The sequence below is a fragment of the Zingiber officinale genome, chromosome 8B (genome assembly GCF_018446385.1).
Source record: "Zingiber officinale cultivar Zhangliang chromosome 8B, Zo_v1.1, whole genome shotgun sequence".
Taxonomy (NCBI): Eukaryota; Viridiplantae; Streptophyta; class Magnoliopsida; order Zingiberales; family Zingiberaceae; genus Zingiber; species Zingiber officinale.
This window is the reverse complement of record NC_056001.1, coordinates 770,561-785,960: the sequence shown is the minus strand read 5'-3', so window position 1 is coordinate 785,960 and position 15,400 is coordinate 770,561. Positions and strand designations below refer to the sequence as shown.

The 15,400-nt window shown below is 46.8% G+C and overlaps 2 protein-coding genes across 5 annotated transcripts; both read left to right on the top strand.

Moving 5' to 3' along the window:
* The first annotated feature begins 7,938 nt into the window (after nt 1-7,938).
* LOC122014696 (protein RICE SALT SENSITIVE 3-like) lies at nt 7,939-10,327 on the top strand. Its single transcript, XM_042571059.1, has 7 exons — nt 7,939-8,340; nt 8,431-8,484; nt 8,578-8,697; nt 8,997-9,105; nt 9,348-9,389; nt 9,467-9,523; nt 9,595-10,327. Exons 1-7 carry the CDS (start codon nt 8,207-8,209, stop codon nt 10,189-10,191), a joined length of 1,113 nt encoding a protein of 370 aa, XP_042426993.1. The 5' UTR covers nt 7,939-8,206; the 3' UTR covers nt 10,192-10,327.
* A 221-nt stretch (nt 10,328-10,548) lies between these two features.
* Nucleotides 10,549-15,400, top strand: LOC122014697 (protein CHLOROPLAST ENHANCING STRESS TOLERANCE, chloroplastic-like). Of its 4 annotated transcripts, XM_042571061.1 has the most exons (7): nt 10,549-10,854; nt 10,987-11,031; nt 11,497-11,634; nt 12,235-12,315; nt 12,912-13,085; nt 14,871-14,979; nt 15,074-15,400. In XM_042571061.1, the coding sequence occupies exons 1-6, from the start codon at nt 10,585-10,587 to the stop codon at nt 14,958-14,960; spliced, it is 798 nt and encodes a 265-aa protein (XP_042426995.1). In that variant the 5' UTR covers nt 10,549-10,584; the 3' UTR covers nt 14,961-14,979; nt 15,074-15,400. The 4 variants fall into 4 exon arrangements, with proteins under 4 accessions (XP_042426995.1, XP_042426996.1, XP_042426994.1 ...); XM_042571062.1 differs by having other exon boundaries at nt 11,497-11,610; nt 14,871-15,400; XM_042571060.1 differs by having other exon boundaries at nt 14,871-15,400.

Below are 15,400 nucleotides of genomic sequence, written 5' to 3'. Positions count from 1 at the left end.
CTGCCCGGTGTCTCCCCCAGCATAGCCCAACATAAGCTTCACGTCCGATCGGACGCTCGGCCAGGTACATCTTAGCTGAGTACTACCTCAGGGAGCGAAGGCCTGAGCCGCTCGGCCAGGTACATCTTAGCTGAGTACTACCTCAGGGAGCGAAGGCCTGAGCCGCTCGGCCAGGTACATCTTAGCTGAGTACTACCTCAGGGAGCGAAGGCCTGAGCCGCTCGGCCAGGTACATCTTAGCTGAGTACTACCTCAGGGAGCGAAAGCCCCGAGCCGCCAGTACATCTTAGCCGAGTACCACCTGTGGAGCGAAGGCCCGAGCCGCCGGCCAGTATATCTTAGCGAGTACTCACTGTGAGCGAGGCCCGAGCCGGCCAGTACATCTTAGCTGAGTACTACCTGGAGCGAAGGCCCGAGCCGCTCGGCCAGTACATTATAGCTGAGTACCACCTCGTGGAGCGAAGGCCCCGAGCCGGCCAGTACATCTTAGCCGAGTACTACCTCGTGGAGCGAAGGCCTGCCGCCGGCCAGTACATCTTAGCCGAGTACCACCGTGGAGCGAAGGCCCCGAGCCGCCGCCAGTACATCTTAGCCGAGTACTACCGTGGAGCGAAGGCCCCGAGCCGCCGGTCAGTACATCTTAGCCGAGTACCACTCGGGGAGCGAAGGCCCGAGCCGGCCCGGTACATCTTAGCCGAGTACCTACTCGTGGAGCGAAGGCCCCGAGCCGCCCAGTACATCTTAGCCGAGTACTCACTCGGGAGCGAAGGCCCCGAGCCGCCAGTACATTATAGCCGAGTACTACCTGTGGAGCGAAGGCCCCGAGCCTGCCAGTACATCTTAGCCGAGTACTACCTGTGGAGCGAAGGCCCCGAGCCGGCCAGTACATCTTAGCCGAGTACTACCTCGGTGGAGCGAAGGCCCGAGCCGCCAGTACATCTTAGCCGAGTACCACCGTGGAGCGAAAGCCCCGAGCCGGCCAGTGCACATCTTAGCCGAGTACTACCTCGGGAGCGAAGGCCCCGAGCCGGCCAGTACATTATAGCCGAGTACTCACTGGGAGCGAAGTCCCGAGCCGGCCAGTACATCTTAGCCGAGTACTACCTCGTGGAGCGAAGGCCCAGCCGCCTGTACATCTTAGTGAGTACCACCTGGAGCGAAGGCCCGAGCCGGTCGGCCGAGTACCTCAGGGAGCGAAAGCCTGAGCCGCTCGGCCAGGTACATCTTAGCTGAGTACTACCTCAGGGAGCGAAGGTCTGAGCCGCTCGGCCAGGTACATCTTAGCTGAGTACTACCTCAGGGAGCGAAGGCCTGAGCCGCTCGGTCAGGTACATTATAGCTGAGTACTACCTCAGGGAGCGAAGGCCTGAGCCGCTCGGCCAGGTACATTATAGCTGAGTACTACCTCAGGGATTATACACGAGCCAAGCGCTCGATGTGAAGGCCCGAGCCGTTCGGACGGGTGTGTAGTCTCATTCGGAGGCCGACGAGCTCCGTCGTTAAAGATCGAGAGCCGCGCCGACCGGCTATAAATATCCGCGCCGACGAGCTCCGTCGTTAAACATCGAGAGCCGCGCCGACCGGCTATAAATATCCGCGCCGACGAGCTCCGTCGTTAAACATCGAGAGCCACGCCGACCGGCTATAAATATTTGCGCTGACGAGCTCCGTCGTTAAACATCGAGAGCCGCGCCGACCGACTATAAATATCCGCGCCGACGAGCTCCGTCGTTAAACATTGAGAGACGGTCCGGCGTCTATAAACCCTCCGGCCGGGAAACCGGGAGACGAGCCGGCGTCTATAAATCCCCGAGCAGAAGACCGACGAACTCCGTCGTTAAAGATCGAGAGCCGCGCCGACCGGCTATAAATATCCGCACCGACGAGCTCCGTCGTTAAAGATCGAGAGCTGCGCCGACTGGCTATAAATATCCGCGCCGACGAGCTCCGTCGTTAAAGATCGAGAGCCGCGCCGACCGGCTATAAATATCCGCGCCGACGAGCTCCGTCGTTAAAGATCGAGAGCCGCGCCGACCGGCTATAAATATCCGCGCCGACGAGCTCCGTCGTTAAAGATCGAGAGCCGCGCCGACCGGCTATAAATATCCGCGCCGACGAGCTCCGTCGTTAAAGATCGAGAGCCGCGCTGACCGGCTATAAATATCCGCGCCGACGAGCTCCGTCGTTAAAGATCGAGAGACGGTCCGACGTCTATAAACCCTCCGGCTGGGAAACCGGGAGACGAGCCGGCGTCTATAAGTCCCCGAGCATAATACCGACGAGCTCCGTCGTTAAAGATCGAGAGACGGTCCGGCGTCTATAAACCCTCCGGCCGGGAAACCGGGAGACGAGTCGGCGTCTATAAGTCCCCGAGCATAACACCGACGAGCTCCATCGTTAAAGGTCAAGGGTCGGTCCGGCGACTATAAATACCCCTGGCGAACGAACGTAAAAGTAAGAAACCACAGGAACCACCAGTATCAAAACATTTAGGCCCGCTCGACCGTTGATCCTTCAACACTTGTTAAATACAACAAACAGAAGAATATTGTGGATAAGGACCAGGGAGACGCAAGCAAAGACAAAACTGCATTAAAGGGAAGGCATGCCGAACGACAAATACAAAGAGTTGTACTGGACATGAAAAACAAAAACAAGACAGGTAACACTCCTCACTCGGGGTCTTCAAAGTTAAAAAAGGCGTCCGGGATGTCGTCTATCATAACAGCCAGATCCGAGGGGGGAATGCTCAGGTCAGCAGGAAGGTGGCCACCCTTCTTCAAGTAGGCCACAGTAACCTTGATCGCCTCGGCGAAGGTTGAGGAGACATTGCATCGAATTTTGTGCCGAACCGCTTCGAGCGGAGGTACTCTTGGCGCACTGCTGCTAGGCGACTCGGCTCTCCCTCCTTATATTTTTTGAGTACCGCCCGGGAAGCGATTAAGGAATCTTGTACTGCCTTCAAGTTCATCTCGGCCTTTGTGCGTTCTGTCGAACGGTTCTCCTGCTCGGCGTCCAGCTGGGCCTTCAGATTCTTGGACTGCTGATCTAGGGCTCGGACTTCAACTTTCATCTTGTCCAGATCAGCAATCGCCCGCTTCTTCCGGCTACTGGCGCGCTTCACGTCTGCGTCACGCTTCTTCACCAGGCCTTCGAGTCGAGCCACCTCTGTAGCCAGTTCGGCGGCCTTCTTCTGTTCGGCCTCGCGGGCTTGTTTCTCTCGCTCGGCCGTTGGACCCCCCGACACTTGGAGTTTTTCCAGGAGATCCTCCAGCTCGGCTAGCCGATGGCTAGTGGCGATTTGCTCAGCCCAACGCTGTAAGGGAAATAATGAAATCAGGAACCAAACAGTAGCATGGCACGGGAAGAAAAATGAATTTACCTGAGTGGCCTGCTGCATGTTGTTGTTGCCGAGCTGCTTGGGCGTCATGAGGGCCGCTTGAATCTGCGCGTCCTCAAAAAGCTTGGCGAGCGGACCCGTCAATGTTATTTCGTGAACGGGGCTCGATGGCCGATCGGCGGACAGTAAATATTCCTCCGATGGGAATCGGATGGCAGTCTGCGGTAGCCTGGCCCGAGGACTCCCCTGTGGTGAAAGTTTCGCCGAACCGTCGCAGGCGACGACGGGTTCGGGGAGGAGAACCAGAAAGCTGTGCCGGTGGCGAAGCCATAGGGGTCCCGAGCTGTGATGGCGTGCGGTCGGGCGAAGTAACGCCGATCGGCGCCTGTGGTCCCTCCTCTTGGGTCGGCGGGAGGTTCGGGTCTCTTCGACGTTTCCGCCGAACCTCCAGTGGTGGATCCTCGACATGCGGAACGCCCAGCTCGGCGGGAGCCGAGGAAACAGGATCGATTTCCGCCTCAACCAGGGGCAGACTGCGCCCCCCCCTCTCCTGCATCTGCCGGGCGGCTGGGGATGAGACCCCGCTCGGCGAGCTCTTTTTTGGTGGCCGCTTCAATTTCCACGGACTTCAACTTCAGATGATCAGTAGCCTTGGAGCGCCACATGACTTCAGCTGCAGTGAAAGAAATTAACATCAATTAGACAAAAAAGATTAAGAGAGTAAAGAGTCCTTACTCATGCGGAAGGGGAGATTTGCCCGAACGGGAGATAATCCGAAAATATACAACACCCCCTTGAGAAGCAACTGGTCGATCTTGTACCGCTGACCGGACAACCAGTTCGCCGCATGAAGGTAGGCTGGATCGCTTCTGAACTTGCCAAGCTCCGGCTGGGTCGGGACAGCGGTCTGTCATTTGGTTCGGAATGCTGGCCATTCGGGAAGTCGGATATAGAAGAAAAATTCCTTCCAGTGTTTGTTGGAGGTCGGCATATTATCAAAAAATTTAAAGCCTATTCTACTTTGGAAGATAAAAGTGCCCAACTCGGATTGTTTGGGGTAGAAGAAGAAGTGGAATATTTTGGGGTCAAGAGGGATACTATGCAGCTTAAAGAGGACGACCACCCCGCTCAGCAGCCTAAAGGAATTCGGCACAAGCTGGCCGAGCGGAATGCGAAAATAGTTACAAACCTCCAAAATAAAGGGATGGGTAGGAAATCTAAGGCCACCCTGGAATTGGTCTAAAAAGAAACAAATTGTGCCGATCGGCGGGTCATGTGGCCGGTCGGTTGGGTCGGCTATAATTATTTCGTGGTCATCAGGGATCCCATACGTCCGAACAAGACGCCGAGCGCCCTCTTCATCAAACCGACTCTCCATGGTCGTATACCATGGGCCATGAGCATCAACAGCGGGTTCAGAGGAGCTGGCCATCTCGGAGAAGCAATAAGACAGCAAGAAACCAGAGGAACGGGAACGGAAGAGACAAAACAAGTTGGGGAGACCTTGTAAGTGAAGGGAGAGGACTCACTGAGAAGTAAACGGGCGGAAAGGATCACCGGTGGGATGGTAGCCGCCGAAAAACAGGAACTGGATCGTCGGAGGTCGCAGCAGGAGAGGAGGCGGAAGGACAACGCGCAAGCAAGCATGCGGCGAAGGGAGGAGACGGAGGCTTTATACGGCCGAGGTTGGTCGGCCTCCGCCGTCGGATGCAGGTCACGAAAGACGAGGTCATCATCCAACCGTCTATTTCCAAGCAATCGCGTCCCATCGTACTAAGCATCGCCGCCACGCGAGAAGAGCCACATGGCGCCTTGCCACGAGGCGCAATTAATGCGCCCATACCGCGCATGTTGCGACTTAATGGGAAGGATTTGTGCGATTTTCGAGAAGATTTAGACAAGCAAATATCCACGTTGAACAACAAGGCATCCAAAACAAAGAGCCGAGCGGCTGAATCCGGCATAAGGGTCGAATGGCTAAAGGAATGTTATAGGTGATGGTAAGGCGACGATCGCCCGCTCGGACACATAGTCCAGTCAGTCGGACTCACTTCCTCCTTCGACTAGACTTGAAGGGGAGGCAAGTGATCCGGGAGTAAGAAGGGGGGGCCCCATTCAGCAGAGTCAACGCCGCGAGGAGACCCAAAGGCAATAGCCCAACCATAAGCTTGGCCGAGCGGATAATGACGACGACGACTGGCTGAGTCTGCCTAGCGGAAGCAGTACACCCCGCCGGACACGGGGTTCCGACGCTCACGATGAACAGTAGGTAGTGCCGAGCGGAGGGCCGACTCGGCCGAAGGAATAAAACAACACTGCGAAGTCTAGAGCACATGATTGAGAATCTCCCAAGCGGATCATCACATCCGACCGGCCGGATGCGAGGATACCGGCGACCGGCCGGACGCTCGACGGGGAGTAAGAAAAGGCAGGGATAGAAACATCTTCTGACAGCTGTTGATACGCAGAATCTTGGGACGTGAGCTCACTGTCCCATCGAAGACGTGCTCATACTGTAGCAGTAAGGAGTCAGGCAAGTTCCTCTGACAAGCCCATACTGGGTATGGGCTGAGGACACATGTGTGTGCCTCGGTATGTGTGAATCAGCCTCCTCAGAAGTCTATATAAGACCTCCACTTCTTCAACCGGAGGTACGCGAGTCCTCATTCTGGAGCCTTCTTCTTCATCTATTCCTCGCCTGACTTGAGCGTCGGAGGGCCGTCGCCGGGACACCCCTCCCGGCTCGGTTTTGTTGCAGGTTCGCCGGAGCACTCGAGGATCCAGCAGGGAGCGCCACGTCCCCAGCGTCCGTTGACTCCTGATTCAGACAGGATCAATGTCCAACTCTTCTGGTGTCAACATCATCGTGGTGAGTCATCCAACATCCTCCATCTTCGCGTTTTGGCTACAGGTAATGTTCCCACAGATGACGTTAAATATGACGCTATTCGAAAACGGAGATAACGTTGAGCTAGGGAGGGGATGTGACTTCAAAGTTGATGTGGTGAAGAGTCCACGTGGCCCTGTAACACAAAGGCATTAGTATCGGGCCGGGAAGGGGTTTCCAGCATTAGCCCTCCAACGCTCAAGTCAGTCTCCGGTGATCTCAAAGGACGGGAAACTGTAGATGAAGTGTATAGAAAATGAAGTTGCTCATGTACCTCTACCTGTAGATGAGAACCCCCTTTTATAGTGTCACTATAGAGTTATGCACGCATCTCAAAGCGTATGCACATTTTCCTATGTGCCCTAGGAAAATTCCAGTCGAAAAGTGTCCCTGACACAATTCCTTAAGCAGTCATGCAATCTTCTGATGTGACAGTCTTGAAGCTTTTAAAGTACGATTTGTCTGTTAGACATGCCCTGCTGTCAGCGACACAAACTCCCAAAAATATATGATATGATATTTGGTGGGGTCATGCGCAGTCGATCGACGTTCGCTCGGTCGAGCTACCCTCGCTCGGCAGTATCCATCGGACCTACGAGCTCGTCATTTTCCTTACTTCCTGATTGTCCTCGGTTGTCTCCATTTGATCGGAAGTGATGTCCGGTTAGTGAAATTAGCTGCTGCTTAGCTTTTTTTTTTGTGGTTGGAGGTCTATCTTTACCCTGTTAAGAAATGCTCTATTGGCTTATCTCATAAGCTTGTGCAGTCTCTTCGGCCATGTTCGATCCGCTCGGCCGTACTCAATCTACTCTACTCACTTAGACATCTTATTTGACCTTATCTTTCATATCAATCGATCTGTTTTATGTTGACCTCTTCTTGATGGGATCCCTCTTCATTACCGGGTCGGTGTTGAAGTGGAATTAATCTCAAATAAAAATAGATGTTGAGAATGATTGCTTGCGTTGTGATGAAATCATATATCATTGGGATTTACATGTCCTTAATTAATGATGATTTTATGTTATGAGTTTGATGGGAGTAGTGATAGATTTTGATTCTGGGACCAGCGGAAGAAGTGCAAGTAGAGATGGGGCAAAATCATATCCTCCAATCTCAAGAGTCGAGAATAGACTTCAATACTGAATTCCGATCTCTTACTGATTAACCATTGACTTCTGACTTTTAATCAAAATTCTCGACGTATAAGCATACTGAAACTATATAGTTAACAGTTATCCTAGATTTTGCTGGATCTTCAACTCAGTCTCAGGGAACACACAAATTAATAAAGCGAAGGGGCCGTTGGAGCTCATGCCTGATGGTCAAAGTGAGAACTGAGAAAGAGAAGGTTTCTAGGTAAAAGTTGTCCAACGGGCAGGGCACACTGGCCCGCGATCGGTGCTCTTAACTCCGCCAGTTGCAACTGGGCAAATTAAGCACTTGCTCTTGAATTCATCTCCCTATCTTCAAGTTAAAGCTCTTTCCTCTCCTCTCCGCATATGCCTGTCTCTATCATCTCACGCACTGGTGCCACGCTTAACTTAATCTGCTTTGCCTCTGCTTAAACAAAGCCACTTTCGTTTGTTTATGCCTCACGAGGCGCCGTCCTCGGCCACGGCACGTGCTCACGTGCCGCGGGCTTTAGTTTATTCGCTGCTGCTGTCCTCGGCGCTACTTCTTTGTCAAATTTGATCAGATAAATAACGTTCGGTAGCTCTGTATTCAGTGAATATAGTTAAACCAAATGGTAAAAGTTAGGACCACTCGTGGTGGATGGAGAGGCCGTTGGAAGGAAAGTAGCTACCAGCCCGACATTATATGATCATATACCTAAGGAAAATTCTTTTGTGCTATATGTTCTCGTGCTGCCTAGACTTGCAATCGAACAGAGCTACTGAGGTTGGAAAGTGCAAGAGTAGCTTGAGGCTTTTTGTTTTAGCAGGAAGAAGAAATAGTGTGAGAGATAGGTAGACGAAATGGTGGGCTCGGCAGGAGGGGACAGCAGGAGCAAGGATGCAATAGGGATGATGGCTCTTCATGAGGCTCTCAGGAACGTCTGCCTCAACTCGGATTGGACTTACTCTGTTTTCTGGACTATACGCCCTCGCCCGTACTCTCTCTACTACGCTCGCAAACTTTTTCCTTTCGTTTCTCTTGTTGTTATTCGATTGTTTCCTTTTTTTTTGCACCTGGTAATCAGGAGGAGCAGGGGTGTCAATGTCTGCAAGGTGGTGGGAGACGACAATGGCACCCTGTGAGTTGTCACCACTAATTTCTTCTAAAGTTCCTCGTAAAGATTTAAATTTTCGTGAAAATTTTAGCTAATTTATGTTGGAATTAACTGCAGGATGTTGATGTGGGAGGATGGATTTTGCCGGACAAGCACAGCAGAGTGCATGGAAGAGGAGGACACTGTGAGGAAGGTCTTCAGCAAGATGTCGATTCAACTATATAACTACGGAGAAGGGTGGGTAATCGCTAGGTGTTGAGGGATAACCATTAACCATATTAGAAGAAACATGACTCCAATCTTAATTAGCACCCTCCAATCCCTCCTTTAATTTAGGAACTCTTCAATCCTTTTCCATTCAAAGAACAACAAAAAAAAAACTATTTGGTAGCTTTTTTCTGTTAAAATAGCGATTTTGACTACTCCTGTCAGTCTTCGGTCAGTGAATTTCCAAAAGATGAGAGCTTGCGTGGCCTTTCTTTTTGTTCCTTTTGTTTTGGTTAGGCTTGACCTAGGAAGTTGATTGAACTGTGCAGCTTGATGGGGAAGGTTGCTTCTGATAAGTGTCACAAATGGGTGTTCAAGGAACCTTCGGATCAATGTGAGGCAAGCATCAGCAACTACTGGCAGAGCTCCTTTGATTCTGTAAGTAGTAGCCTGCTCTGCACTATTTTGTGCTTTTGTTCCTTGTTTTTACCTTTTAGTAGACAGCACACCACTGCGCCAGCTGACAAAAGTGTAGAGAGCTTACACTTTGTACCTGCAAAAGAATGAGAATTGGATGCCCTTTAAACTTTAATCGCGCTACTCTTTTTTGCCATCCATTTGCAAGCATTAAATCATTGTGACTGGAGCTTTATTCCTTGTTTTATACTTTGTCAATGCAGCTTCCTCCCGAATGGACTGATCAATTTGCCTCTGGCATTCAGGCAACACGCATTTCCCTCTTCACTTTTTATAATCTTTAAAACTGTTTTTTATGTTTAATTTGTGATTTCCGGAGCAGACTATAGCTGTGATTCAAGCAGGCCATGGCCTCCTCCAACTTGGTTCCTGCAAGATAGTAAGTCTTAGTGGCAGATTTTTGTTCTTTAAAAAAAATCACGTTAAAATTCTAGATTTGGAACGTGTCAGATAGCAGAAGATCTGCATTTCGTGTTGAGAATGAGGCATATGTTTGAATCACTGGGGCACCAATCCGGCTTCTTCCTCTCTCAGCTCTTCTCCTCGAGGAACAGCAGCACCGCTTCCTCTGTTCCATTCAAGCATACGCCCGCTCCGAATCCACCATTGCTCTACAACTGGAACCATTATGCCTCTTTGAATTCTTCCTCAATTTACCAGCCTTCTCCCCATGGCGGATCTCCGAACAACAAGGACGTCACCCTCCTCTTCCTCCCTCGCGCCTCAGGAGCTCAACTGGAAGAGCCGGAGCCGGACGTACGCTGGCCCAATGGCCTCTCCTTCTTTTCCGCTCTCACAGGAACGGCCGACGACGCCAAGCTTTTGTTCAACTCCGAGGTGATGGGAGAGAAGATAGATGCGCATCAGCATTCTCCAGCGAACCTTTATGGCAATGGTGACGAGGTGAAGGGTGTTCTGGACGCTTCGAGTATCCATGGAAACGGAGGTGATGCCGTGCTTGGTGTGGATAATACAGAGGAGGACTTTTTGAGTTTGGAGAGCCACTCCGGCAAGGCTGCAGGACTAGGAAGATGGAGAATTACATGAACTAGTTTGCTGTTCTGAGATTGTTTTGTCTCAGGTTAGAATTAAGCCATCGTAATTAGTTTGAATAATTTCTGTTGCTTGTCGTTGTACATTTTGATGCATGATAATAAAATGTGGCTGGCTCTTATAATCATTATACCGCGATGGGCGTTGTACTTTCTGATAAATTAAAAATAAATTATTGATAAAATAAAATAAATATACTAAGGTATATATTTGGATGGTCTAGCATTGGGTCACTCAGACGATGTGCAATTTTTCCAACCCATTTAGATCATCCAAACTAGTTACTGGGCTGATCCGTAATTCGACCAAGCTAGGCCCATTAAGAGTGCGATAAACCGTACCCACTATCGTGCTCGCCTCCCAATCCGGCGCTGCAATCCGACGCCCATGGCTCTTTATCTCCCATCGCCTCCTCTCAAACTCCCCCCCGCCCTCCTCGTTCCCCGAGTGCCCTCCCGGACGCCTCCCTCTTCTTCCCTCGCACGTCGCTGTCCCTCCGTCTCCCACCTACCTCGCCGTTTCCCTGGCCACCGCCGACGCGGAGGGCTGCCTGTTCTCGCCTCCGTCGGCAAGGAAGAAACCGACGTACGCGTCTCCGAAGAGGATCAGTCCGATGTATCCCCTGAGGATCTCGAATGCGTCCAGGAGATCCAGAGAGTATCTTTACTTCGCCCTTTGTTTACTTCTTATTGCTTCTCGTAGCACTTTTTCTTTGAGAAAATTGTTCAAACTTACGATTCGGATGCATTCTCCGTTGATATTGTGAATGAATCTCAATTTTTTGGACAGGTTTTGGAGCTTCTGAAGAAGAATAGAGACATGATCTTCGGAGAGGTATGATTCTTTGTAGCTCTTATACAAATGTAGTACAATTGGATGATGGATAGAAGAACTGAGCCTGGAACCTTAAATTTTTATACACAAGTTTTGTTTACTTAGGCTGCCAAGTAATTTATTTGTGCGTGACATTAGTGCCACATACCTGAGGAAGCACATTTACTTTGCATTCTTATATTTTGTTGCTTTCTTGGATGCCTAGAGTTTAAACGGTTACTCTTGATTATTTTTTTTATAGTGTAGCATGGTTAAATGTCTTAACAAATTATGTTTGGAGAGAGTTGTGCTGGCCCACTTAGGTTTTATATTTTATCTCAATTATTGGTCATAATAATTTTGTCATTTATATAAAAAAAGAAAACTCTGTGTTATCATCTTAATAATAGAAACCATGGAGTTTAGTCCTTTTTTTTCCCTTTGATCTAAAACTTAGCTATATTTATTCTTCTTTGGCATTTCTAGGTTAAGTTAACTATAATGATCGAGGACCCTAGGGATGTCGAACGGAAGAGATTGCTTGGTATAGATGACGCAGAGGATATCACCAGGGATGATTTGGTTACTGCTCTGGAAGATGTATGTGCTTCAGCTCAGTTAGATGTATGACTTTTGTAATTTGTATTGCAAATTTGGGATAGAACTCTTGTGAAGGTGTATAGCTAAGCCCAAATTATCAGTATGCATCATTACTCAATCTTTTGTGGTTGAACTCACAAGAGCTAATGTGTTTGCCTCTGTGGTTTGCTTGGCTGCTAGGTGAGACTGAATATTGGGACAATACATCTGCGTACAAACAAGTGGTGGCTTTCTTCAATCACTCATCCACTAATATATATTGACCCCAGTGATCCACCAAGATAATTCTAGATTTATAATAGTTGATTGCTATTGTTTATGTTATGCATGCTTGATGCTTGGATACACTGACGCTTATTCTTCCAAGAGAGTCAGCTTCTTTCAAAATGTTGTGTAGGACGTCCATATAGTACAACTATCTGAAGTTTACTCAATCAATAAAAGTATGAAACAATGCTTAAATAGGCCATTGTGTGCAGAAGGGATTAACCTAGGGAGACAAATATATTTATTGTTGGCTGCATCATTTTGTACTAATAGGGTGTTAGTAATTAAAAAAAAAATGAAGTGTATGTTGTGAGTTTTGTTTATTTAGAAAACTAACTTTGATTCTATTATCTGTAGGTGAATGAAGGGAGAATTCCTAAAAACCGGGTGGCTCTTAAGTTGCTTGCAAAGGAGATGACTGAATGGCCCAATCTTGAGGTGCAAATTTTAACATTACCTGGGAAGAACTTGTTGTTTCACTGTTCAATTTTTATTTATACTCATATCTGGGTAGTTCTGCTTTGTTGTAGCATTTTGTTTCCCCACATAGATCTCCAAAATTTAATTCCTCCAGTAGCATGAATTTTAGAAACAGAATTTTGATGTACTTCCTATTCACTGCAGTCAATTCTCATTTTTGTTGTTTTGCCTATTTTGCATGTCTTTGGTGAAGGGAATGGGAGGTGAAAACCTTACGAGCATTACATTATCGAAAACATTTACATAGTGATGGGAATGAACCCCCATGTTGCATTTTGAATATTTTTTCTCTCTCGCATCATCTTAATTGGCAACTTGTGGTTTGCCTAATGATTGATAACTGTTAGTTAAATGATTGTTAGACATGTACCGATTTTCATGTTATAGCCATCTTGGTTTTAATATTGACATAAGGGTCTATGTTCTTGAGCAATATGTATATGTATTTTAATTGTTTTTATTAGCAAAAGTATATTCATTTATCAAAGATCCATATGTAAATGGGATATGTCAGATAACACTGGTTGTTTTTTTAATTACCTTTTTGCATAAAGGTTGAATCACTAGAGAAGGGCAGGCCTAGAAAATCTCTTTATGCAAAGGCCACAGATACAGGAGTTGATCCCCAGGCTGCTAAGAGACTTAACATAGATTGGGATTCAGCTGTTGACATAGATCCTGAAGATGAGGATGGTGATGGTGATGATATAGATGTGCCCCCAGCTGTGGTAAATATTTTTTTTATTCTCCGTCACGCATTCATATCTATAAATCACTCATGCCTTTGAGAATGGTGATCCTATTTGTTTCATTCTTTTTTAAGAAAAACTTCTCAAATAACTGCCTTTTTTAGTTCTTATTTTAGAATTTTCTTTTGTAGTTTAATAGACTTATGAAATGGCTAGGTTTTTGAATATATTTTCTGTGATTTTTTTTTTTATTTCCTCTGTTAGTAGAGTTGATTCCTCAATATTTCAGAACATAGAATATTTTTGTAAAATTAAACAGCTGCCTATATGGCCTTGAGGTTTAATTGTTCTTGGGCCCTCAACTATTTGACATTCTAGAGTTTGGCAAAAGAAGATATTGTATTGTTCATTCCAATAAGAAACACTGATAATATTTATAGGACATGATAAAAAACACTTTATAGTATTTATTGGATATGATAGTATTCGAAGGCATAAAAATCTAGAAGCATCAATGCTGGAGTAAACTAGCTACACTTAATAAGTATAATACCATCACCACTCTCTCCAAGCTTGAGCATAGATTCTGTCTATTTTGGCTTGTTAAATAAATTAGAAAAGCTCTCACAAATATTAATCAAGACCATGACAATTAAAATGAAAACATAACTAATCAAAGCTATGGAAACTTTTGATGGAACATGGTGGCGATGACTCCATATCACCATGTCAATAAAGAGGATGAAGAGAGATCAGAAACAAATCTCTTATTATTTCTGCTTGAAGTGCCGCATGTAATAGCACATAATAGACAAAGAGACAAGGAACACACATGAGGGTCCAGATAAAAGACGAATATCTCAACTTAATTTTTTGTTGGAATTAGAAATGAGAACAAGATGTTTTTCTCATCTGGTCTTTGTCGGAGATGGATAGTGCAACTCAGCTTTTGTTATAAGTAGTAACCTAAGAAAGGAGAGTTTTCTCTGTTTAGGTAGTCAATGAAGATGGAAGTAAGAATGAACTGAGTGTTTCTAGGAACAAGCAAAAGGAAGTCACTGGATCAATGGGTAGAGAAGAATAGGAGAAGGAAATATAAAGAGAAAGGTCGTGAACAATATGATGGGAACACGTGAAGTCAAGGTATAGAAGCCCTCTTTCTGCTTTGTTCAAGAAGGAATAATCATAAAAGGAAATTAAGGAGATGAATACGTCTGTATCTAGCGAGCATATCTTCTCCACCTGAAAGCAAGCAACCAAGAACAAGGTTGAGATGTATAGGAAACGGAGAGAAATAAATCTCCTAAAAAAGTACATTTGAAACACTGATAGACATTAATCTAAAGACAAAATCGAGTATTATACTTCATGTTGAGAAATCGAGAATAGCAGAAGCAGATTAACTAGATTAGACAAAGATTGAAGAGAAATTCGATGAAGGGAAGTTGTCGTTGAAGTCAGTGGGTTCCTCCTTCAGGATATTCTTCATAAAAATCTAACCTTAAAAGAACAATGGTTCAGATACCATTTAGAATATGGGAAACACTTATGTAGTACTTGTAAGGTTCATGATAAGCCCATAAGCCTAGAAGTACTAACACGGAGCACCTAGCACCTACTATCTTTAATACCTTTAACAGACATCTTAGTTAATGATTGGAGTCTGCTGATATCTTGATATTATCTTAAGAACAAGTAAAACCGACATACATGCTAGGTTTACTTGTGGTTTCACCAGGATCTCTATCCTGTTTGTTGTGCCCATGTTTTAGTAATCTTTTTTTGCTCTATGTTTTTACTGACCTGAACTATTTGTCCGTGCAGGGCTACGGTGCCCTTTACTTGGTCACTGCATTGCCAGTTATAATTGCTGTGTCAGTTGTGTTAATCCTCTTTTATAATTCTCTGCAGTAGCAGTTTGTCTTAACAAATTGTAAGTTAAGCTACTGCCAATTTAGTTTGCAGTAGTTTGAGTACCACATTTTCCCAAATATATTATTAATGATGCAGATATCATTCTTTTCTAGTGTCTAGATGAAGTTATTTAGCCCTATGTATTGGCGGAGTTAATACCTGCATGAGTGGTTACTCCAATAGGTCTTAGGGTTAATTCCCAATGGGTGTAAAATGTCTCACCGGGTGCCTGACGGACCTCCCTCATGCAAAGGGCGCTGTGCTAGGGCAAATGTCTACCGTAATTTATTCCTTTCCAGAGAGTCTGGGGCTTGGAGAGGTTGTTAAGATGATGGTTTCACCTTTTGCTCCTAACTTATTTAGCCTTGTTTGACATTTGTGCCAGACCAGCTTGAAGTGTATATAACTGTTATTTATTCAATTTAATCTGTTTGTTCAAA